The 22375-nt window shown below is 48.9% G+C and overlaps 6 protein-coding genes across 6 annotated transcripts; 2 read left to right on the top strand and 4 right to left on the bottom strand.

Moving 5' to 3' along the window:
• Positions 1-1067: 1067 nt before the first annotated feature.
• On the top strand, positions 1068-4335 carry FOXG_15059 (uncharacterized protein; the record flags this gene model as incomplete). Its single annotated transcript, XM_018395135.1, has 2 exons — positions 1068-2134; positions 2184-4335. 2 exons carry the CDS (start codon positions 1068-1070, stop codon positions 4333-4335), a joined length of 3219 nt encoding a protein of 1072 aa, XP_018255600.1.
• A 617-nt stretch (positions 4336-4952) lies between these two features.
• FOXG_15058 (uncharacterized protein) lies at positions 4953-6238 on the bottom strand. The gene is made up of 2 exons (XM_018395134.1): positions 5562-6238; positions 4953-5364 (listed from the first exon to the last, which is right to left on the bottom strand). The coding sequence occupies exons 1-2, from the start codon at positions 6195-6197 to the stop codon at positions 4987-4989; spliced, it is 1014 nt and encodes a 337-aa protein (XP_018255599.1). The 5' UTR covers positions 6198-6238; the 3' UTR covers positions 4953-4986.
• A 3095-nt stretch (positions 6239-9333) lies between these two features.
• FOXG_21966 (uncharacterized protein) lies at positions 9334-9717 on the top strand (the record flags this gene model as incomplete). The annotated part of the gene is made up of 1 exon (XM_018402346.1): positions 9334-9717. One exon carries the CDS (start codon positions 9334-9336, stop codon positions 9715-9717), a length of 384 nt encoding a protein of 127 aa, XP_018255598.1.
• A 353-nt stretch (positions 9718-10070) lies between these two features.
• FOXG_15057 (uncharacterized protein) lies at positions 10071-11383 on the bottom strand (the record flags this gene model as incomplete). Its single annotated transcript, XM_018395133.1, has 5 exons — positions 11120-11383; positions 11024-11060; positions 10904-10971; positions 10474-10850; positions 10071-10413 (listed from the first exon to the last, which is right to left on the bottom strand). Exons 1-5 carry the CDS (start codon positions 11291-11293, stop codon positions 10071-10073), a joined length of 999 nt encoding a protein of 332 aa, XP_018255597.1. The 5' UTR covers positions 11294-11383.
• A 1007-nt stretch (positions 11384-12390) lies between these two features.
• FOXG_15056 (uncharacterized protein) lies at positions 12391-16820 on the bottom strand (the record flags this gene model as incomplete). Its single annotated transcript, XM_018395132.1, has 7 exons — positions 12391-13143; positions 13487-13885; positions 13936-14118; positions 14223-14580; positions 14648-15096; positions 15713-16306; positions 16761-16820. The coding sequence occupies 7 exons, from the start codon at positions 16818-16820 to the stop codon at positions 12391-12393; spliced, it is 2796 nt and encodes a 931-aa protein (XP_018255596.1).
• An 887-nt stretch (positions 16821-17707) lies between these two features.
• On the bottom strand, positions 17708-19343 carry FOXG_15055 (uncharacterized protein). Its single transcript, XM_018395131.1, has 6 exons — positions 19111-19343; positions 18796-19022; positions 18600-18739; positions 18456-18550; positions 18280-18393; positions 17708-18210 (listed from the first exon to the last, which is right to left on the bottom strand). Exons 1-6 carry the CDS (start codon positions 19240-19242, stop codon positions 17836-17838), a joined length of 1083 nt encoding a protein of 360 aa, XP_018255595.1. The 5' UTR covers positions 19243-19343; the 3' UTR covers positions 17708-17835.
• Between the last annotated feature and the right edge of the window lie 3032 nt (positions 19344-22375).

The following is a 22375-nucleotide window of genomic DNA, read 5'->3' as shown; positions in this document are numbered from 1 at the left end:
GAGTTAGGCATAGTATCGCGTCGAGATTGAACCCCTTGCTGGCGGCGACGTAAGGTATTACGATTGACTGTGTAGATTTCTGCGGCGCGTCGGATACTTAGTTTTGGATTATCTTGAAGGGCCTGAAGTGCAAGATTAAGATTAGCCTCGTAGTTTGGTTGTGACATATTAGATTGTTGAGAACTAACTGGTAAAGTAGAGAAGATGGAAGGTGAGGGATTTTTGGCCCACTCGCTTGTCTGGCCCACTCGCTTATCATACACGTTAACTAATTTTATTTTTTAAAAAAACTAACTCTTAACTAAAAATCCCTAGTTAATTAGTAACTAAAACTAGGCTAGCTAGTAGTTAGTAAGTAGTTCGTTAGAAAACTAGTAGTTTTTTTTTGCAGCCCTGCCTGCCATGCTGTGTTGCCTTGGCTTGGGCTTTGAGCTTGAGAGTCCTTCACAGAATGTCAATTCCAGGGTCCCCCCTGGCCCGCGTTAGCTTTCCTCTATCCTGCCCTGCCGCGCCTTGTCTCAGTAAGCCTTGACAAGAGTGACACCAGGCCAAAGGGGGGAGTACCTTTACAGTATGAGGAAGATCACGATGCTTGGCAGAGCCCATACAAGAGACCAGACCACGAGCTAAGCCGAACGAGCCGCAACAGCTACGCGTTCTTGCATCATTTCAGCCTCCGCAACGGTTCCACACTCTTTTCCGCCAACTCCTTCGCCCCAGCCGGGGCGCAGACTGTCCCCAGCTCCAGTGCGGGGAGCCACTGACTACATACGTACCCGTTGCTTGCTTCTCCATAAACTCACCGGACGACTTCAGGTCACCTCAACCTCAACCTCAACGCTCTTACACTGCAACTTTTTAAACTGCACAACAGCTGTACCAGCGAACCTCTTATTTATAAAGGCTTTGTTTTGCCCAGTCGGATGGAATTCGCAGCCACCAAACCCCTGCCTAACTCAGTGGCTTCGCTCCACCATCGTCACCACGCCGGTCCGGTACATTTGTCTTCCATCGCCGGATTCTCGGCCTCGGGTGGCCCGCGTCGCAACTCTGTCTCTGGCAGAGCCATGTCCGGCCGTGCCGTTTCGAACCCTCAACATGCCCAACAGTCCTTCGATTCCGGTCCCCAACTCTATCGCGACGTTCCTGAATTGCACGCTGTGCCTTCTCCCTCTCACAGCGCCTTAATGGACTCCACACACTTCGACGATTTTGCGTTTGCTTACCATGGTCTTCCTGACCAGTCTTCTCTAGTTTCCCTAGCAGATCACACCCACACGTCACAATCTCCCACTGCGTTTCCCCAGCACCAGGCCATGTCTGGCCTTGCACATAGCGGTCTGCCGTTCGGCACCTTGCCTACGGGCAACCGCAGCCAGAGCATGGAAGGCTCCGAACTCCCCCCCCCCGATCGGACATCTCCCGCATCCAACGCCCTCGAAGACCCAACTACCGATGAGTTTGGTTTGGCTTCCCGTAACCGTGCGGATGGCACAGATCTAGGCGGCAAACATAAGGAGGATAAAGTCGATGCCACACCTGCGTGGAGTGAACTTAAGACAAAGGCTGGCAAGGAAAGAAAACGTCTCCCGCTCGCTTGCATGGCATGCCGCCGAAAGAAGATCCGTTGTTCAGGCGAGAAACCCGCCTGCAAGCACTGTCTACGCTCACGTATCCTATGTGTCTACAAGGTTACAACTCGGAAGGCTGCGCCTCGGACAGGTTACATAGCTATGCTCGATAAGCCACTGAAGCGCATGGAAGAACGCATCATCAAGGTCATACCCAAGTCGGATCAGGAAGTCGCATCATCTGTAACTCGCGCCGTGGTCAAACCGGTGATACCAGGAACTGTACCTTCCAGTAAGCCAACCAAGAAGCGCGGCGCCGAGGAAGTATTCGGGCCTGATCTGGATGCTTGGGCGAAGGCGCCTTCGAAGCCAAAGATTGAGGGCGATGATAGGCCCAGCTGCTTGCAAGTCCAGGAAGCGGAGGAGAATATGTTGCAACATGAAGGCGCCGAAGCACTCCCCTCCAAGGAGATACAGGAGCATCTCGCAGAGGTGTTTTTCGATAACATCTATGGTCAATCTTACCATCTTCTACACAAACCAAGCTATATGCGAAAGCTAAAGTGAGTTCTTTTTTGGTTGAATCTCACGTATCCTGCTAACTGTCAACAGAAATGGTACACTACCTCCGGTGCTTGTTCTCACAGTGTGCGCTGTAGCTGCTCGTTTTACCTCAAACCCCTTAGTGAGTTCTTCAGGGCCTGAACTCTTACGCGGTGAAGAATGGGCATCACACGCTCAAGATATTTGCACCAGACGATACGAATGGCCAAACCTCACCATCTTGACCTGTCTTCTCATTTTGGGCCTTCATGAATTTGGAACGTGCCAGAGCGGCCGTAGCTGGGCCCTGGGTGGACATGCTATTCGAATGGCTTTCGCTCTCCAGTTACATAAAGACTTGGAATACGATCCCTCGGGCCGTCATAGCACCAAAACGCAGCTCAGCTTCATTGATCGAGAGATTCGGCGACGCATAATGTGGGCCTGCTTTCTCATGGATCGCTTCAACTCTTCTGGGACAGATCGACCCATGTTCATCAGGGAGGATACAATTCAGATTCCTCTGCCGGTAAAGGAAAAGTACTTCCAATTCGACCTGCCTGCGCCCACCGAGATGTTGGACGGTCAAGTACCTCATCCGGTGTCGCCCAACGACGGACAAATCGCTGATGCACGAGAGAACATGGGAGTTGCGGCCTTCCTTATTCGAGCCATTGCCTTATGGGGACGGATCATCACCTACCTGAGCCAAGGGGGTAAGGATCTAGACCCCAATCCAATGTGGGAAGACGAGTCTCACTACGTGAAGCATCTCAATGATGTTGTAAACCTTGAAGCTAGTCTGCCCTTGTCACTCAAGTACTCTGCAGAGAACCTCGAGGTCCACAAGACAGAGAACACGGCAAGTCAGTTTCTTTTCATGCACATCTGCCTGCAGCATAACATTCTCTTTGTGAGTCGAGCTGCTATGTCAGCACGAAAGCAACGTGGTGTACATGACGATTTCTTCTCTGAAGCAAGCAAGAGGACCTTCGACGCTGCGAACCGAATATCCGAGCTTCTTCGTGAGGCTGAACAGTTGCGATGCTTTGTTTCGGCCCCGTTTGCTGGATACTGCGCCTTTTCCTCGACAACAGTTCACATCTTGGGTATTATCTCTCGCAATCCCTCCATGAAGCTAGCAGCCCAGGCCAATTTGACCACCAATGTCAAGTATCTTCACAAAATGAAGAAGTATTGGGGCATGTTCCACTGGATGGTGGAGAACGTTCACACTCAGTATCGAAATGCCTTGGACGCTATGAGAGCTGGTGCGAATGTCCAAGAACGAGCCACACAGTCATCTTTCCTTCAATACGGAGACTGGTTTAACTGTTACCCTCACGGTCTTTCTGACGCTGAGTTCATGGACCCTGCCACTCTCAAACGAAAGGATTCAGGAGCAGACGGCGTCCTCGAAGCGAAGTCCGAACTGCAATCAGTGGAGGAATACTTCTCCACGCTTCCAACACCACGAAGTGCCGAGAATAAGGATACTATCCGCGCAGCAGCGCCGAAACGAAAGCAAAGCGCCAAGAAACAGACTGGCATGCCAGCACAACCTGGCCAGCATCTCGATTCGTTGCAGAGTACAGACGCAGACGCAGTCTCCCAGGAACGCAAGTTCTCGGGTGGTTTGGGATTGCAAACTACCGGTGCAGCAGACTTCAACCCTCTCGCAGCATCAAACCCGCAGAACCCGGCTTTCAGCACCACCATGCCACCTACGAGCCCGGCCAACATGACTGCATTTGCTCACCACGCATACACGCCCACCTTTTTCCCACCCGAGTTGCTCGCAATGAACTTTGGGCAGGGCTCGAATGGAAATATCGACCCGCTTGATCGTCAGCTTGTCTATGGCGGATACTCAATGGATGCTAGTACCGGCCTGGGCGATGGCCAGGATATGACGAGCGGCCTGGATTGGGATACTGTCGCTTCAGGCGCTCAGCCGGATGGAGGCTTGCAAGGTCGGCGGTCGAATGTCAAGGCAGGCATGCATGGGCAAAGTGCAGGTATGGCTGATGGGGCAGGACTAAGCGGACTGGAAGCATCATCTGCATGGTTCATGCCATTCAACATGGAGCCTCCAGATATAGGTCAAGATCCCGGCTTCAACATGGGCGGAATTGATCCGTTCGCGGGAGTGTTTGGCGGAGGAGGCAGTGGTTTGGCAACGCCGAATGCACTGGGTGGGCTACAGCAACAGGGTCCTTAGGAGGGACTGTCGGAGTGGTTAGCCCGGGTAACACCATGTTCTCGGAGGTCTTCACGGCTTCACAAGTTCACCGGCCAGAGATACTGATATTTGTGTGGTTCAGTGCAGTGATCTTCAGGCTATAGCCAGAAGACATGGCTGAGCCAGGAATTATATCTCACGAGGGCCACGGGCCATAGAGCGAGGCCCCTTTATTCTTGTTTTGTTATTTCTACTTTTGATTTGGGAGAACTGGGCCAGAGTTCAGGTTGGATATTGGCGAAGAGGCATATGGAAGTTTGTCAGGCGAACATTGTTGGGAATGCCATCTTACCACTGGGAAGGAAAATTGTGTTTTCAGCACTTGAGAGGCCTCATACCCGTCGCGCTCGTGTAGAGATGAGCTGACATTCGTTTGCCAAGAGACGAGATAATTCACATCAAGAAGTCAAGCTTCTCTTGAACCTAGATTAAAATAAATGCACCTTTGCTTTTGTGATGTACCTGATCCTTCTATAAAGAAACCCTACCTAGATATACAACATGGAACGCCTGGTTTTTTGCTACGCTAGCGCAGTGGTATCTCGCTCAAAATGTCCCCAAAGATGTCCTTCTATTCCAGGGCTTTGAGCTCTAAAGACAGCCTTGACTTCGGCGATTGGTCGGCTGTAGTCATTGGTCTAGTTCTTCCTCTTTGGTTGGTTGTGACGGGATCTTGGGCCTCTTTCTCGTGAGGGCCTTCACCTGGGTCTGTAAGTCAAGGTCTTTCTCGAGGGCTTCCTTCACCTTCTTCTGTAGTCTTTCTTGAGGCCTGAACCCCTTCCAAACTAGGTTCGGATAAACATAGAAACATTTCTCAAGAGCATGGGGTAGACCGCACGCCGGGCATTTTTCCTGACCATCAGGAGACCTCTGACGCTTCGTCTGTCTCCCTCCCTTCTTCGTAGAACGGTACTGGCCTTTAATGATGTGGGCGTCCACTTCCTCATCCTGAGGGTCCTCCCCAGCAGAGCTCGCAGAGAATACACCACGGGCATTCAACTCCTGGTGCTACCTTGGCTGTTAGCAGCCTCTGCATTTTGGAGCTTGTTCCGGAAGGCGCTCGCTAGATCTCGATAGATTAGAGCTTCATCTTGGATAAGGCTTTGTTGGCTTATTTCGTATGCAGCCGTCCAGGCCGGCAGGGTATTTGATGAGAAATTGAAGAAATCGTAGGCCCACGAGCTGCAATAAAGGGTCTCTGGGACTTTTCGTTGCTGCCCTTTGGGCAGGGCTTCTTCCCATTTGTCTAGCCACTGGATGGCTTGGCTAGTTGTCTTTGGAACTGTCTTCAGCAGGGTCAGATATCTGTTTCGAGCATCTCTTGCTTCATCTGCTTCTGATCTTCCGCACCGGGCACGGAGGTAGTGGTGCCATTCGTATATTGACTCATGTGGCTGGCAGCACGTCCAGATGAAGCTTGGGGAGACTGTTCGTAAGACCCAGTCTTTGAGGGTGTCAAGGGCCTGCTTTTCGTCCTTGAAGATCCTTTCTTCTAACTGATAAAAGTCTAGGTCCTGCTGAAAAGTCTTCTGGCCTTGCTCAGTTAGGTCAGACACAACCCACGTCCCGTTGGCAGTTTCTCGGATATCGTCTTGGGTGCTTTCTTGAGACTCTTGAGTCTCAGATCGTATTGTCCGTTGGGCTTGGGCAGTCTTCGTGTATTTGCGTTTCCTAATGTCTGGAAGGGCTGGTTTGTCTCTTAGGAAAGTCTTCCGTTTGAGGTATTGTTGAAGGTCAAGACGTTCAGCCTGAATGCGGAATGCATGCTCCCAATCAAGGAAATCCCCAGGCTTGGATAGGGTGGCTGCGAGGCCTTCCTTTCGAGGACTGAACAGTGCCATTAAGAAAGAGGGTTTTTTAAAGATATTAAATAAAAGGTCTGAGGCAAAGAGACTCTTAATTGTCAAATATTGGGGTGAATTGTGTGCTATTCGTCTTCTTGTGTGTGTAATTGCTGTGTACCGCTTGCTGCTTGAGGTTTAAAGCAAGCTCTATATGTCTTTTCTGTGCTATATGGAATCAACTGGAAGCTGCTTGCTAAGCCTGTGGCAATAGGTGGCAAGAGTCATCTTTGATGACAATATTTATCAGCCTTTCATGCTACTTCCATAAGCTTCCTTTTGACACTATTTAACACAAAGTGTCGCACGGTAGGCATGATCGTTACGACCACAGGAAACAACTGCGTTAGTAATCTAGCTGTATGCTTTAAGTAACTCCGCGGAATGGAATACCCTGCACGAAAAAGAACTCAAGACAACAATTAATGAACTTACTACTGCTGCTCACTATTAATGACCCCACCTTCTATCTTTTAAGCACATTACGCGCGATAGATAACTGCCGAAATGAAATATTATATTAAAGTTTAACTTTAACGTGAATTACTAGTATGTGAGCCAGACAAGTATGTGAGCCAAAAATCCCTCATCCTACATCATCACTACCTAATCAAATAATTCTCAACCACCCAGTATGTCACAACCCAATAAAGAAGGTAGAATCCTTCTTGCACTTCAGGCCCTTCAAAATAACCCAAAATTAAGCATCCGACGCGCTGCAAATATATATAACGTCAATCGCAGTACATTACGTCGCCGCCAGAATGGCGCTCAATCCCGACGCGACTGGACACCAGGATCACGAAAGCTATCTAATCTAGAAGAAAAGACTTTAGTTCGCTTTATTATAAAGCTAGATTCCCAAGGGTTTCCCCCAAAACTGTCTTTTGTTGAAGCAATGGCTAATTGTCTCCTCGCTGACCGCAACGCGTCACCTGTCGGCATGCACTGGGTTAACAATTTTATCAAGCGACAACCAGAGCTTAAGATGCGTTTCTTTCGGAGATATGATTACCAGAGAGCCAAATGTGAAGATCCGACTATTATTCGAAATTGGTTTAGGCTTGTAGAGAACACAATCGCGAAATACGGTATCCAATCACATGATATTTGGAATTTTGATGAGACTGGCTTTATGATGGGCATGATTTCAAGCGGAATGGTCGTCACAGGTTCAGAAAGGCTTGGAAGACCGAGATCAGTTCAGCCTGGAAACCGTGAATGGATTACAGTCATTCAGGCGATTAATGCGGAAGGCCAGGCGATTGAGCCGTTTATCATTGGCGCGGGCCAAAATCACCTCGCTAACTGGCATGAAGAACCTACCCTCCCGTGCGATTGGGTTATTGCAATGAGCCAAAATGGCTGGACAAATAACGACCTGGGTCTTGAGTGGCTAAAGCACTTTGACCGACGCACAGCTGATCGATCAGTTGGTTCCTATCGTCTTCTGATCCTTGATGGCCACGAAAGCCACCACTCTGTCGAATTTGAGAGATTTTGCGAGGCAAATAAGATTATTACGCTCTGTATGCCGGCTCATTCGTCTCATCTACTCCAGCCTCTCGATATTGGGTGCTTTGGGCCGCTTAAAAAGGCATATGGTCGAGAAATTGAGGATCTGATCAGAAGGTCTGTACATCACATTTCGAAGACCGAGTTCTTTCCTGCCTTTGCCGCCGCCTTTCAAGCCACTATGACCGAAAAGAATATCAGAGGGGCTTTTAGAGGGGCTGGCCTTGTTCCTTTTGACCCTGAAAGTGTGATCTCAAAGCTTGATGTTCAGCTACGGACTCCAACACCTCCCGTGGAGGAGGCCAGCCAGGCTCAGCCTTGGACTTCAAAGACACCAAAGACAGTTCTCGAGGCCGAATCTCAGTCTGAATACCTCTATAGGCGAATCAGAAGGCATCAAAGTAGCTCCCCAGAGTCAATACTAGGAGCTCTGAAGTCGCTTGCAAAGGGAACAAAGGCAATAATGCATGAGAATGCCTTATTGAGGGCCGAGCTTAGAGAAGTTCGAGAGGCAAATGAGATACTAAGCCGGCGCCGAAGGGCAAAAAGAATCCGACTACAGAAAGGAGGAATGATGACTGTAGGAGAAGCAAGAGATTTAATTGATCAGATGGATGTTGATATGCAGGTAGTGGCCGAATCGTCGAGGAGTGGTGGTCAAGGAAGGTCGGCGCGACCGGGGGTTCGGCGCTGTGGTATATGCGGCAAGACGGGACATATTGCAAGAACATGTCAGGAGGATATTGAGGTATCTGGAGTAGAGGATAGTAAGTAATTTTAATTGATTAGCTAGCTTGTGGTGTTTTTGTTGTAATATTTAGTTTGAAGGCTAAGAAAAGTGGCTCACATACTTTTCTGGCTCACATACTAGTGATTCACGTTATTTTAAACTTAAATTGGACTTTTGAAAAAAATTTAAAAACCGGATTTAAGGTAGAAATAAGAGTAGTAGGCATGCTTGTCCAGTCGGCATGCTTATCAAACACCTTATCTATAATATTAATCTAATACCTATTCTTAATGCTTATTGATTTACTCTACCTTAAGAAAGACCACTCACACTTAGGTTTATATAGATAGAAGATTGTGTGTATAGAGCATGCTAGAGATATCCCTATTCGCCGATGAGTGTTTGCCTTTATATAGGAGAAGACTATCTAAGATCTATTGGTTTTGCGATTACGAATCATATAATATTCCATGCTCGGATTAATTCAAGTTGTTGTTAATGAAGATGTGTAGTGGCAGGTCGGAAGCAACTCAAAAGAGTACCTACCTTAAGCAAGACAAATTCCAGCCGATGAACCCTGGAGAACCACCTGCGAGATATGGGTTAGTCACTGACGCGACTGGAAAGAAGTATCTCATGGTGACTATATATCACGCGTTGTATAATGTTGAGTCTTGGAACCTAGTACAGGAGCATTTTTCCAAGATATACATCGATTAAGAGCCACCTGAGCACTATGCAAGCTTTAACCGAGTTATCAAGACCATCTTTAACACGGACAGCTTAGTAGCACACGGTTTCTAGCAGAACTACTTCTCCAAAATAACTTCAAATAAGTGCAATAGCTTTCCTACCTATCCGTTTGGCGAAAGGGATATCAGTGCCGACACAATGATATATAGTGACCCCTTTAGTATTTCGGACGAAGTTGAAGCCAGGCCCGACGTGACAATTGCGTCTGTGGTTCGAGCTGCATGGACATTTGTCGTACATCAATACACTGGAACAGATGGCGTCGCCGTTGGTGCCCCACTCGCTGGCCGCAACATGGCTGTTTCAAATATCGACAAGATCGTCGGCCCTATCGTAGCTACGGTTCCAATTCGCGTGCGTGTTCCTTCAGGTAAGAACTCCGCGACCATTTCGGCATTCTTGAGGGGCGTGCAAGATGCAGCAGCCGCTGTGATTCCGTTCGAACAAACCGGCCTACAACACATGCAAAATTCGGTATGGAAGCTCAATAGGCCTGCAGTTTCCAGACGCTACTTGTGGTAAATGCTGCGAAGGAGAGTCGAGGGAATAGTCTGCAAGGTACATATAGCTTAGGGAAGTGGCTATAGATATTTGAGACTAGAGAATTTATCTCATATACTGTCATAATTAATTGCAACCTTTGATTATCAGGCACCGTCTAACCATAAATGATATAATTATTGATTGCTAGGGAGTGTAGTTGATGGAGATTAACCTTTATATGATTGCAGCAGCTTGACGACGGCCTCGTGCCCACTCTCGGCAGCATACGACAGCGGCGTCTGGCCATTCCCGGCCTTTGACTCGATATTGACTCCCTCCTCGAGACCATATGTATTGTGCAAGTAGAAAGACAAAGTAAAAAGAACCGCTCGCTATTTCGATACTGATTCTATCAGTTCATTCTGGCTCCCATCCATGCTGACCATCAGGTTGCTATTTTGGACAAACTCCTTTTGCCCAGCACCGACACTCGAATGAGCATTAGACTCCTCGTCTCCTTCGCCGCCAGGTATTCGTGGGTGATCATGGCCTGCAGTGGCACGACTTATGGAAGATTTGACGCGGAGAGTTAAGGGTTTGAAGAATGGCAAGCAGGAGCAAGAAATGGCAGACGTCAACTCGCCGAGAGACCAGAGCGCAGGGCTGACGTTCCACCACGTCATGTCGGCGTCCATCTCGAGCCATCGCATCCGCGCGATGGAAATTCCCACAGTCCTGTGTGTTTTCCGTTAGTGATATCCGCTGATGGGATTTCTTTATTATTGCCCAACTCACAGGAATCCGAGGCTAAAAACGAACAATAAGTAAGCTTTCTGTCGGCGCGGCAACTGGAGTCGCCACAAAACCGGAATTGGCAGCGTCAGAATGAACAGGTCGCCGATGGAGTTGAAAACGCCGTTAAACCACCACATTACGGTTATGTGCGGGACGCACTTCGCATCAACTTTTGGGTCCCAGACGCCGGCAAGAGGAACGCACATAACCAAGACAAGGATACAGACGCCGCCGGCCCAGAGTACAATCAGTACCATTGCTCCGATGCAGTAGCGCCGCAGCTTGGAGGCGGATAGGAGCCTGTGGTAGTTGAATAGAAATGACATCTTGATGAAGAATAGTGATAGCATGTAGAAAAGAACGGACACCCAAAAACACTGGGTTCGAGGTCAGATGCGACTTTGCTTGGAGGAACTTGACCTGCGCTTACCCTTAGATAAAGAACCAGATTTTCATCAGAAACTGTGGAAATATGTCTTCCGAGACCAAATCGAGTCACTGATGCTGGTTAGCTGTTATTATCTGATGATTGAGTCGTCATGGGACAAACTTGATGTTACTGCAGTACCACAACCTATCATGGCCAACTTCCATGAATTGTTAGTACTAGCACTCTTATTCCCGTCGACAAGTTCCGTCAACCTACCAAAGACGCGATAGCGGCCATATCATCTAGCCTAAACTGCTTCACCATGGCTCGGCTCACGACCCGCAGCACCACCATGAGCATCGACGTGGCCATGAGAAAAACAGCGATGCCAATGACGATGGACACCCTGGAATCGTTGGTGTCCCGAAGGACCGACTCGTCGCCGGCCATGAGGTTTCAGTGTCGTGACGTGGACGCGACAGATCGCCAGAAGATACGTGCTGATGCGGGAGGATGATCCGGGGAAGACGGAAAGGGAACTTGGAAGCACAAAAATCGGGGCCAAGGGGATCTGGGGGAAGCCAGGGAATTTACCCGAGCTGTCGGAGCCTCAACTGAGACAGTAAGCCCCCTTTGAAACTCAAATTGGGGCTGATGAGTTCGTGATGGGTTGATTGGAACGCTGAGACATGGCCCCCGGTCTAGCCATTCGCTAGTAAACGCCACATTCTTCCCATTGCCTGAGCGGGACGGTGCGAGCAACAATCAAATTTGGGATGGAGATAGGAAGACCAGGGCCGAGTGAGGAGAATTGAACATATTGACACAACACGGCCTCATTTTGACAGACCATGCTTCAGCTGCTGAAGACAGGATGCTGAACACTTGGAGAAGTCGGTAGTGATGCAATTTCTTGTACACGTACGTACGTACGTACGTACGTACTGTATTTTAGCCGCTGTACGTACAAATATGTACCATACAAATTTCCCCCTTCCTTTTAGGTAATACTGGTAACTTAGTAGGCTTCTCACGGTCCTCGTCTTCTGCCATTTTGGCCTCAAACCTCGGATTCAACCTCAGTGCCAACCCCCAATATATCACCCGTCGACTGTAATACACCCTCCCACTCAAAATCTCCACTGGTGGAGGCCACCACACCATCCATCCAGACCTTCTTGCCCTGCGCATTCACAAATAACTCGAGATATGAATCTTCGAGTTCTAGCCAGTCCTTCTCCTCAAGATCCGCCCAGCGCTTGTTATTGGCGTACTTCTGATCCTTAAGGCGATCTAATACGCGGTCGTTCATAAAAATGAAGGCCTGCATCTCAGTGTGCATGGGCGTAAGGCGATTTCGAGCTTTCGTGTGTATGAAATTAATAGCAGAGAAACTTCGTTCTGAGGGCACAGAGTTCGCAAGCGTGTTCATTACCAGACTTGCGTATTGTGATATCACGCGCTAAAGTGACATTCATATTCATATTCACATAGTCGCAAAAAGTGTGCTAGAATATCACCCTAGCACTTTAGTACGATTGATATTACTATAGCACTTTAGCACCTATACTGTCAGATATCCGCAAATCAATCAAATTAACATCAGAGTCTTCATCGCCGCCACTATCAAACCCCGTATCAGTAATTACACCCATACCACCATGAGCAACCTTCTGGATATGCCCTTCTCGCAGCCAGTTACCTATACATTCAACCTTCTCAAGATTCTCGCAAGTCATTCGTTCTCTATCCCAGGAGAGAGTACGTCGACCACCAGAGAAAGCAGATTCCGGATCAGCTGATTCAGGCGCGATCGAGAGGATATCAATAGCCATTCGACTTAGCTGAGGATAAGTCTTCCGCTGGTCCTTATGACACCACCATTGAAGTGGTGATCCACTTATTTTGATGGGTGTTGCCTTTATAAAGTCTTCAAGATCGTCCATACTATCACCCAGATCCTCGGTGACTTCCAACTCTTCAAGTAGAGCGTCCCACTCATTCGGCTGCCGCTTTTGCGAAGCAGATACCTCATCAACCGACTCTGCAGGTCCAGTCTCAGGCTGAGTTTTGTACTCTTCTTCCCAAATTGTATGGACACCAGCAATGGCGTTCCCGTGCCATGACTCTGGCCAGTGGCGCTGAATGTACATGATTCGCTTTGAGGGATCAAGAAGGAGGGCGGCAGCGTAAACAGGCGCATCTTCGGTCATAGTATAATACTTGTCGAGAATGAACCAGCCCATCTCAATTGAATGAAGGATACGGCGATCAAACGCCTCTGGCTTCGAGTAATATTCCTAGATTGGATGATTAGCCAAGTTAGGGTTTAGAGCCTATCAAGTGACAGCATGCCTTGTTCTTTTCATAGTGGCGTAATAAACCATCCATAATTGTCAATATTTGTGACGATGCAGAATTCTGACCCTTAGCCCATAAAGTTGCCGACGTGAATGGGTGGAGAAATCTATGTGTTTTTTCAAGGTAATCCCAATCTGAGGAGTGGAGAATATTATCGTTGATCTCCTTATCGTAATCAAGCAAGAATTGCTTGATCTGTGATTGTCTTCGGATAAGATTATCGATCAGCTTTTACAAAGAGTTCCATCGGGTGTCGTTATCGATCCCAAGCCGCAAGCTTACTCGATCCTCCCATAGATCACTGTAGATAGATGAATTTCGAAGCCAGATTGCAATGTTATGTAGTTTATGCATCGCCGGGATGGTTTGCCAGCCTCTGAATTTGTCATCCTTGAAACCGGGGAGCTTCCGAGCGGCCCTTTTAGCCTTTCCCTTCCATACCTTACTGAAAGACTGTTCTTGCTGTCCCGAAGCTTCCGACCGCGATGTTGGCTCATTGGTGGATACATCATAGAGTGTAAAGTAGGGCTGTTCGTACATCTCGACGCCGGTTACGTCGCTGGCAGCGGCAAGTACTGCGCGTAAAGCTTCTTTCGAGGACGTAAGGAGAAAGGCCTGAAGGGAGAGATTTATGATATGAGCGATGCATCGGATTCGGCGCTGGTTGGGATGGAAAGATATCTAGACTCAGTTAACCAACTACCTATCAATCAACGTTCTAAATCACATACACCGTATTTATCCTGTAGCATTTGAGAGAGATGCTTTAAACAGGTATCGTTTGAAGTAGCATTATCGCCGGTATGATAGCCGATTTGCTTCGCAATACCGTATTCTTCGATTGCTTCCGCCATTAGAGTTGCTTGGCGTTCGCCACTGTGGCTGTATCGGCATTCAGGCATAGCCAGCAGGGCCTTTTGAAGTCGATAGCTATTATCAACCCATCTAACGCATACTGCTAAAATGCCATGCCGATGAGGCGATGTCCAGAGATCGGTCGAGAGATGGATCTTCATACGGACGCCTGAAGCTTTGCTTTCAATTGAGATCGGTATAAGTCGAAGGTAGTGGTAATATGACGCATAGCTGCGTCGCGGGACGTGAGGAGAAGATCCTCAATAGCTGGATTGCATGCCAATATGATATCCTGCATCTCATCCCACTTCACCGCGGAGAATGGTAAACGACGGCGTGTAAGAAGACCGACAATCGATTCTATATATTGCTGTCGGTTAAAGACGCGGCGCAAAGTGGTATCTGATGGCCGACTCGGAAAAATACTGTCCATCCGCGGCTGTTTTGATGGCCGGGTAATAATATCTGAGTCGTGCTCGTCTACGGTACTGGCCTCCGTCTGAAGAATAGAGGTATGTTTCCTTTTCGCGTGGTAAATGGCATTGCCACGCTTTCCATTTGACCATGGACTATCTGGGGGACAAATACTCTTGTACGCGCGCAAAGACGCTAGGCGGCAGTTTCGAATTTGGACCTGTTGTATCAGGCCGGAGGGCATCGGCGATCCAATGTATATCGTACGTTTGCTTATCGAGCCGGGCTTTGAATATAGCGTCAATGTCGTCCCACGGAATATCAGGAAACTGATCAGCCTCTCCCATCTCAGACCATTTGCTTTTGATTTGCAGCCAGCGATTTACAACGTGTGCGATTCCCGCCCCATCAGCCTCGGAAGCGTGTTGAAATTCGTACACGGGTTTTAGCACAGCGATCGCAGCCTCCAGTTTTAGCCAGAAGCTGTTGTCTTTGATGATTCGAACCGCTTCGGGCAGGAGAACGGGGCAATCTTGAGATCGCAGCTCATCCCGTACCTCTTTTCGAATAGACCAGTCTCTGGCAGGGTCTCGAGAACGGAGGAGGGAGAAGAAAGAATTGTACTGAGAACCCCAGCGTGTAATTATACTATTCGGAACGAGCGAGTTAGTATATCGATTTCTCAGTCACAGCTAACGATTTACCGGTACCTTCTGATCAGCGCGCGAGTTACTCCGTTCCACCTTGTGCGTTGGCACATTCTTAATCTTTGCAACTGTAATTTAGACCGTGAGAAGAACTTGAGAAGGTGCTGACGTTATTACAGAGATCCTCAAAGAATGGAAGAAGAAGGATATCTTTAATTAGAAGCTGAAGGCCGTGAGAATCGCATAGAGTGTTGTTTATATTGCGTAGTAGTGCTGGGTGAAAATATATTTATGGAACTTGATTGTTCTATTATTGAGATGAGAGTTCTTCTCGAGTTTATCTCTAGATGATTTCATCTAAGACTTTGAACTTTAAATCTAGGACTTTCAGACTAACAGTCTGAATCCTGAAGGGAAGGGGGATTCCAGGATTTTTCCAACATAGAGAAAAGTTGATACGTGAGAGCTCTGGGAATCTCCCTAGCAAGCCGTGTACAGAGCGCATCGTGTTTTCGGTATCTGTACAGATAGAATTGATTCTGGAGAGATCACCGCCGCACAGTTGCTGCATTTCTCCCCATATCAGCCTCACCCAATTCTCCGCTGTGTGCTGTTCATCTCCCGTGTCAAACGTTTTCCAGTAGAAGGCTGGGCCGTCTGGTAGCTGTACCGAGATATTAACGATTCTGTGACCCGAGACATTATCGGAAGCGTCAAATATGATGTTGAACCATTCTGAGCTGGTAATGCGTTTGAAAACCTCGTCATAGAGTTCCTGATAGAAGTCGGGAAGAATTCTCGTAATGGCGGCGCGGCTAGGAGGCTTCCAGCCAGGCTTAATGCGAGTGAAGAAATAACACCAACAGCGGCTCTCGAAGAGGCTGAAGGGCCGACCACCGGCGATTACAGCAGCGGCGGCATCATAGGCGCAACTGTGACTCTCGTCCTGCGAGATATGCTGAATTCCGACCTCGGTTATCTTCTTTTGTATGGCTTCTGAATATGAGGGAAGATAGCCAGCGTCATCTTGAGCTTGACGCTCTTGTCGCTGCTTGGCTTGCCATTTCTCACTCGCAGCGAGATGCTCTTTCGGCCTCCCAACAGAGGTCGCTGCAAAATCCTTTTGGCAGTGACGGCATCTGTATCGCTTGCTTTTCTTGGAGTTAGAGCGGCCGAGGTCGATAAACTATCGCCAAACGAAGGCAGCGTTAGCTTGGGTGGGCGACATCTTTTTGGCGATACCTTCAATCGGGAGAGAATGGCAGAGTGTGTTGAGCTGCTCAGCCAACGGAGTTTTTGTACAGCCCCTCGTATTTGTACAATATGACCCACAAATTCCCCTATTAGGATTGTTGTGGATCCCATTGTACTACATAGTACGTGCAATATTGGATGTAGTGCACTCCTACCTTGATGAACTAGTGGCGTTTTGTAACTGGCCTCGATGTACTCATGCAGAGTGAGAGTGAGGACGACGAGGGGGAGTCCAACTCATCACTTAGGATAGTAAGCCCTACCCCCTGTTTGGTTGACAATAGGCTGGAAGCAGAAGAATACTTCTACCCAGTTGCGAGCTGTAGCCGATAGACAGGGAAGAGTTCAGCGAAACCCTCTCAAATGATTGCCGTCATGATTCTCACCCTGGGCGTTGAAGAGGGCTGCTCCGTCGCAATGAACTCTTCCAAATGCCCTCGAGACATTGTCAGTACCCAAGCTCACCAATAACAGAACGAAAGCCTACCATCCTATTTTGTAGGTAAGCAGCCCTGCGCCAGAGCCACTGATTGATGAGCTCACCTTTCCAGTAGAAGCTAGCTCTCCGTTGCAAGGTATTGTGCGCCTGTTGGTCCTAGTGAGGCAAGCTTCATGCTGAACTGGGGTTTCCTGCCTAGCCAGCAGCAGGTCAGTCTCCCGGCTCCCGACCAAGCAGGGAAGGTTCTGCCCTAGTTCAGTATGGGCGGATGGTCCAACTCGCTGTTCGCTTCGCTCACGAACCATTCGTGATGTACTCAACCCAGCCAAGTCAGGAAGACATACTAACAACTTCAATGCATTTCCGAATTAGTCCGGTTAGGCACAAGCAAGCCAGCCTAGCTTACAAAGTACACTGTACCTGGAACGGTGGAGGAGCGAAGAATAGAAATGAAGTGGAAGGACAGGACAATTTATAAATAACACAAAACCGGTGCAAATGAAAGAAGGGAAGAAGAGGGCGTTACGTTATTGCTTGTAGTTAAAGCCCCTTCTAGTAGTTGGCACAACGTTGGGAATTAAGGTTTCTACGGACCCGCCTTGAGGCACAAAATCCGTTATGTCAAGGACCGTTGGTCAGGTTCAGGTTCCTCTATTCCTACTCGGTTTTAGCCGCTGTTCCCCAGCAGCCATGCCCGGTAAGTGGGGTTTGGCTGGCAGCCGAAGCGCCCCAGATGTTTATCAGCGATGCCCCATTTCGCCTGCGCCATTTAGCGCTTGGCCAACTGTCTCCAAATTTCCCTCTTTGTCATATTTAACGAGGGATTTTGACTGTGCGTTGAAGCTCTTGATTTCTAATTGGATGTGTGACTGAAGTTAGTCTGTTTTATACCTCCTTGGATCAGATTGTATTCGTCAGCTATTACGAAGTTTTCCTCACGATCTGTTTCATCTAAGTTTTGATCCTTCTTGGTCATACAGCCCATGTGTCAGAGCGGCCTTAGTGAGACAATGTAACAATCCCTAGTCGCTACTTTCCTCGCCGGATGCACCGGGCTCTCTCTGGGCAACCACGTCTGTCTGAGTAGATAGTTCTTGTGCCACCTGGTCCATCATTCCAAGAATATGCTCATCGCTGTCCCATGCAGCACCTTGAGGGACTGAGTGTAGATTCGTGTGCGTTTTGCGTCTTAGTTCGCAGTCGCCGCGAACTTCCCTGCTTCTGAGAGAATAACTGTGCGCTGCGCGAGTCGACCTGCTGAATAGGGCGCTGAGTCCTACTCTATCGGCACATTTTCGAACGAGAGGCTGTACGACGGGTAGGTTGGTAACAATCACAGAGACGAACGTTTCCCGGCATGCCCACTGGCTACCAGAGATTGCGCCTTCAGGACCAGCCTAGAAGATGACGTCATGTTAGGTCCATCTCATCTCATGGTAGTCCCCTGCAATGGATCGGTGCCTTACAGAAAGGATGACGACAGCACGGATTATGGCAGCCATGATCACAAAGATAGCTCCACTGAATAGCACCATCAAAGTGAGCTTTCTATATAGACTGATGTTCACGGTCCAGAGAAGCTGTCGCAGATGTAAGCTAGACATGCCTATCTATAGAGGGCAGGGGATGTGATTTGACGTACCGGTAGAGGGATGGATAGCAAATACAGGTCGGTGATAACGTTGGGTATCACCACCACCAAAACGTAAAGCCTTGATATGGTCGGTTGACAAAGATCTACCGAGGTCAATACCGTTCAGACCTCAACAAGTTGAGGGTAGCTTACTCCCAGGATCTGGATATATTTGCCAGTACCGTTCCATGGGTTGACATCCGAGCAGGATCGAGAGCGCCACTGCTACGTATGTCACTCCCAGCAGTACATATGCAATTCGCACGCGCATTGTCAAGTGGGCCAAACCGGAGCTGTGTAGTGCCTTGTCAGCTTCCAGAACAATCAGCGCGGGGCGGTATCCACAAACGTTAGTCGCGAATAGAAAACCGCGAGGCAGACTTTCAGAGACCATAGAATGAAGACATAGAAAGACCATCCGATAACCTGGATCTTGGATCCCCAAACACGGTCGCTATATTCCTTCGAGTCCGGGCTCAGCGCAGCGCGTTGTTCATCGGTCATATAGCTGTTTGTGAGGCCTCCAAACCTCGCACCGACGAGATAAGCGGCCGCTGTTTCAAGCGTGAAAACCACCTGTGTCGAGGAAATCTTCTGTTAGCTAACCCTCTGAGATCATAAAAGGGACCTGCATTCGCCCGATGGATCCAAGGTAGTTACGTACACCGGTCACTGGCATGAGATAATCATCGAGTTGCCAGCCTGAGAATCCAACCTGCGTCCATCGCACCCACATTCGCATGCCGATAAACCAGAGGCCCAATGCAAGGAGAGTCCAAGCTTCTGGATCTGCCATCGTGACAGGGTCTCGTTCAAGCGTCTCTGCACGTTGCTGTTACAGGATCCAGAATGGGCTCGGCAAAAGGGAAAGCTATTGCAAACAAAGGTCTAGATTTTCTGATGAGAAAAGCCAGAGCTAAGGGGCCTTACGTAGTCCTTTCACGTCGCGTATGGAACCTGTTATGCCCGCCATGGCATCGCTTCAGAAGCTTGAGTCGTTAGATATAAAATCATCAAAAACAGAAACTACGGCAAATGCCGTGATCAGGTCGATCAAAATAAGGGTAGTAAGTTGGTGGCGTGAAAACCCTGCGGATGTGGCGTTCTGCTGTAGCATCGGCGCCAGTGCATTAATGCAAGTGTGAAGGTTATGGAACAGGCTTCCGACCGCGAGAAGACAAGTAGATTACCCCATTATCAGAACTCTAAAAAGCACATTCAAGGAATATGTTTAGCAAATAGCTCTGTGCACTATCAAGCCAGGGTTGAAAATTCGAACAAAATGCGGAGAGGGAGAAAAAGGCGCTAGTCATGCATGCATTGAATGGTTTCATGTCGCAAGGCGGGCAGGGCGAATGTTAACGGTACAATTCTGCGTCGTCGACGCTCGGCCCCTATTGTGGGCCTGCCCTGACAAATTAGATGCAATATTTAACAAGCCCGGCAAATCGGATATGTTTCCACACACAATTTGATTGATCTGTCTGCTTGAAAAGCTTGAATGCAGATCCCTCTATAATTACCTGAGGGTGGTCCAATCGATGAGCATTGGTGTCTGCCGGACCCCTACGCTAGCTCGATTTTCCAGCTGACTCGGGATCGTCGCTGGGCGAAAGCCAATGTTCTGCTCTACTGGCTTCCGATTGGTATTTAGAGTTACACAGCAGGTCCCTACAAGGAATAGGCTTCGCCGGCATTAATCAGATTTCATGTGACCTAATACAGGGATTTCTCGGGTTCTACCTTCCCAGCATGGCATTGTCAGATCAGTGGTTCTCGCTCTCCAGCCAGCCAATTATCAATCTGGAGCCGCTTTCTTTTCCACAGCTCATAGAATTCTCGTATTGTCTTAGTAGTGAATACTAAAGCGAACACGTGTGATCTGAAACTTGGAAGTTCCTTGGCTTCTGCGAGGCACTTACTCGCTGGTGCCGTGACTCAAGGAGCTAAACCGGTTACACCGGAAATGATGACGCAGCCACGAGAGAATGTGTGACAGCAAAAACGCCCGCACTATCTTTGGGCGGAGATCGGAAGAAAAGTATAAAACCGACCTGGCTTGGGTAGGGGGAACCCCCTGGCGAGGATCACACCTTTCCTCTTATGCACACGACAACTGTCTGGGAGACGAATAGAATCTTCTCTAAAGAGGGCTTCGCGATATCTTAGAAGTCGACTGTTTGTACCGAATGCCGGAAGTGAAAGCGAAACTCGGGCTCCGCTGCTGCCCTCCCGTTGAGGCGAGAGCTATCCTATGGAGTGCTAACTGACGCCAGATACAATTGCCCCGCTTTTGTACCCACCTTTTCTCTCCACATAAGAGCTACAACGATGGTACGTCATTCTCTCGTGCACTTACCTCGTTACCTCCCATCACCAAAACCCATCATCTACGGCGGACACCATCGTCACGATAGGTTCCAGCGACTCAGAGGACTCAGAACACTCTCATATTACCGTGGTAGTTAATCCTGAGGATCTCTACGCTGCTTGCACGACTGCATGTACCCCGGAGAGATGTGACAATGCCACGGTGCGTCCTCTCGAGCCTCCCTTGGTTGAACGCGGCCAGCCTGGTCAGTTTATCCCATTCGAAGTGACCAAGCGTGATCCCGTAATCCGAGACTTGCCCGCAAAACCTATCGACCTCTTATTTCGTTACATACCGCAAGAGATGGCCGAGTCCTGGGCACAATGGACCAACGAAGCGCCGCGCAGCCGAGAGGGACCTCGACAAAGACATTCCAGGGAGAATCGATGGAGGCCAACTTCTGCTGAAGAGATTTATCTTTTTCTCGGTATTCTTATTTATATGGGAATACATCACGAAACCAATATGAAACGATACTGGTCAAACTCGTTTGATCAAGAGGATCCCATTTATTTATTTACCCGCCACATGCCTCGCGACCGCTTTTTGCTTCTCTTCCGCCGTCTACGCATCTTCAGCCCTGCTGGATTACATGGACCGGCTACTCTTTCGGGAAGCTATGGCCGTCGTCACCGCCGGACTCAGCCCCGGGAAGACCTGATGCCTAGCGTCTACAGGCAGATTGACCGATGGTCGAAGCATATACAAGAGACTGGAGACTCTATGTACGTGCCCGGCAGTGATTTGACGGTAGACGAGGCTATGGTGCGTTTCACAGGCCGCTCATTAGAGACAACAACGATTCCTCAGAAGCCTACACCGACCGGTTATAAGATATGGGTTCTGGGACAGTCTGGATACTTCGTTCGTTGGTTGTGGCACGTTCACGGCAGAGGGCCTTGCGGACTTGTCCCACAGCAGTGCTCGAGACAGGGTGACGAAGAGGTGGTTGAAGAGCATCTCACGTCTACTCAACGGGTCGTCACCACGTTGCTGACTTTATTGCCGCTTGCGGTTTACCACGTATTCCTTGACAATCTTTTTGCGTCAGTAAAGCTCTTCAAAGCACTTCGTTCAAGCCAGGTAGGAGCGACCGGAACCTGCCGCAAGGATAGCGGCGTTGACGAGCTACTCGTTGCTGAGAAGGATAGGGAAGGAAAGGGAATCCCTTGGCGCTAAATGCACTGCATTCCGACAAAGGATGGAAAGGTACGTGGTAGCAGTGGGCTTTATTGGCATACGATCGCTGCTAATATTTTATTACCACAACGTAGGTAAATCAGTTTAGCTGGAAGGATAACGCTCTTGTTCTTTTTCTCACCACTGTCTTTCGTGAAGGAAACCAAGTCATACGGAGTCGCCGACGGCCTGCCGGCTCCTCTGCCGCCAACCGAGCTGCGCGGGAGGTATTTGGGTCCGAGGTGCGAAAGTATCTCCGTGTGCCGTTGGGGATTGACGAATATAACCACCATATGAACGGCGTTGGCACCGGAGACCAGCTGAGATCTTATAACCAATACTCACGGCCCATAAGGAGAGGAGGATGGCAGTCAATAGC

The sequence above is a fragment of the Fusarium oxysporum genome, chromosome 1, assembly GCF_000149955.1.
Source record: "Fusarium oxysporum f. sp. lycopersici 4287 chromosome 1, whole genome shotgun sequence".
NCBI lineage: Eukaryota > Fungi > Ascomycota > Sordariomycetes > Hypocreales > Nectriaceae > Fusarium > Fusarium oxysporum.
Note: the sequence above shows the minus strand (reverse complement) of the source record. Positions and strands in the feature narration are given on the sequence as shown.

Excerpts from the sequence above, each read along its gene's own strand:
- FOXG_15058 (XM_018395134.1), bottom strand. The coding sequence starts at position 6,197 with ATGGCACTGTTCAGTCCTCGAAAGGAAGGCCTCGCAGCCACCCTATCC. Across the intron at positions 5,365-5,561 it reads CCAAAGGGCAGCAACGAAAA|CACCAGGAGTTGAATGCCCG; the intron begins GTCCCAGAGACC and ends CAGCCAAGGTAG.
- FOXG_15055 (XM_018395131.1), bottom strand. The coding sequence starts at position 19,242 with ATGGCAGATCCAGAAGCTTGGACTCTCCTTGCATTGGGCCTCTGGTTT. Across the intron at positions 19,023-19,110 it reads ATCTCATGCCAGTGACCGGT|GTGGTTTTCACGCTTGAAAC; the intron begins GTACGTAACTAC and ends TCCTCGACACAG. Across the intron at positions 18,394-18,455 it reads TGCTATCCATCCCTCTACCG|CTTCTCTGGACCGTGAACAT; the intron begins GTACGTCAAATC and ends CATCTGCGACAG.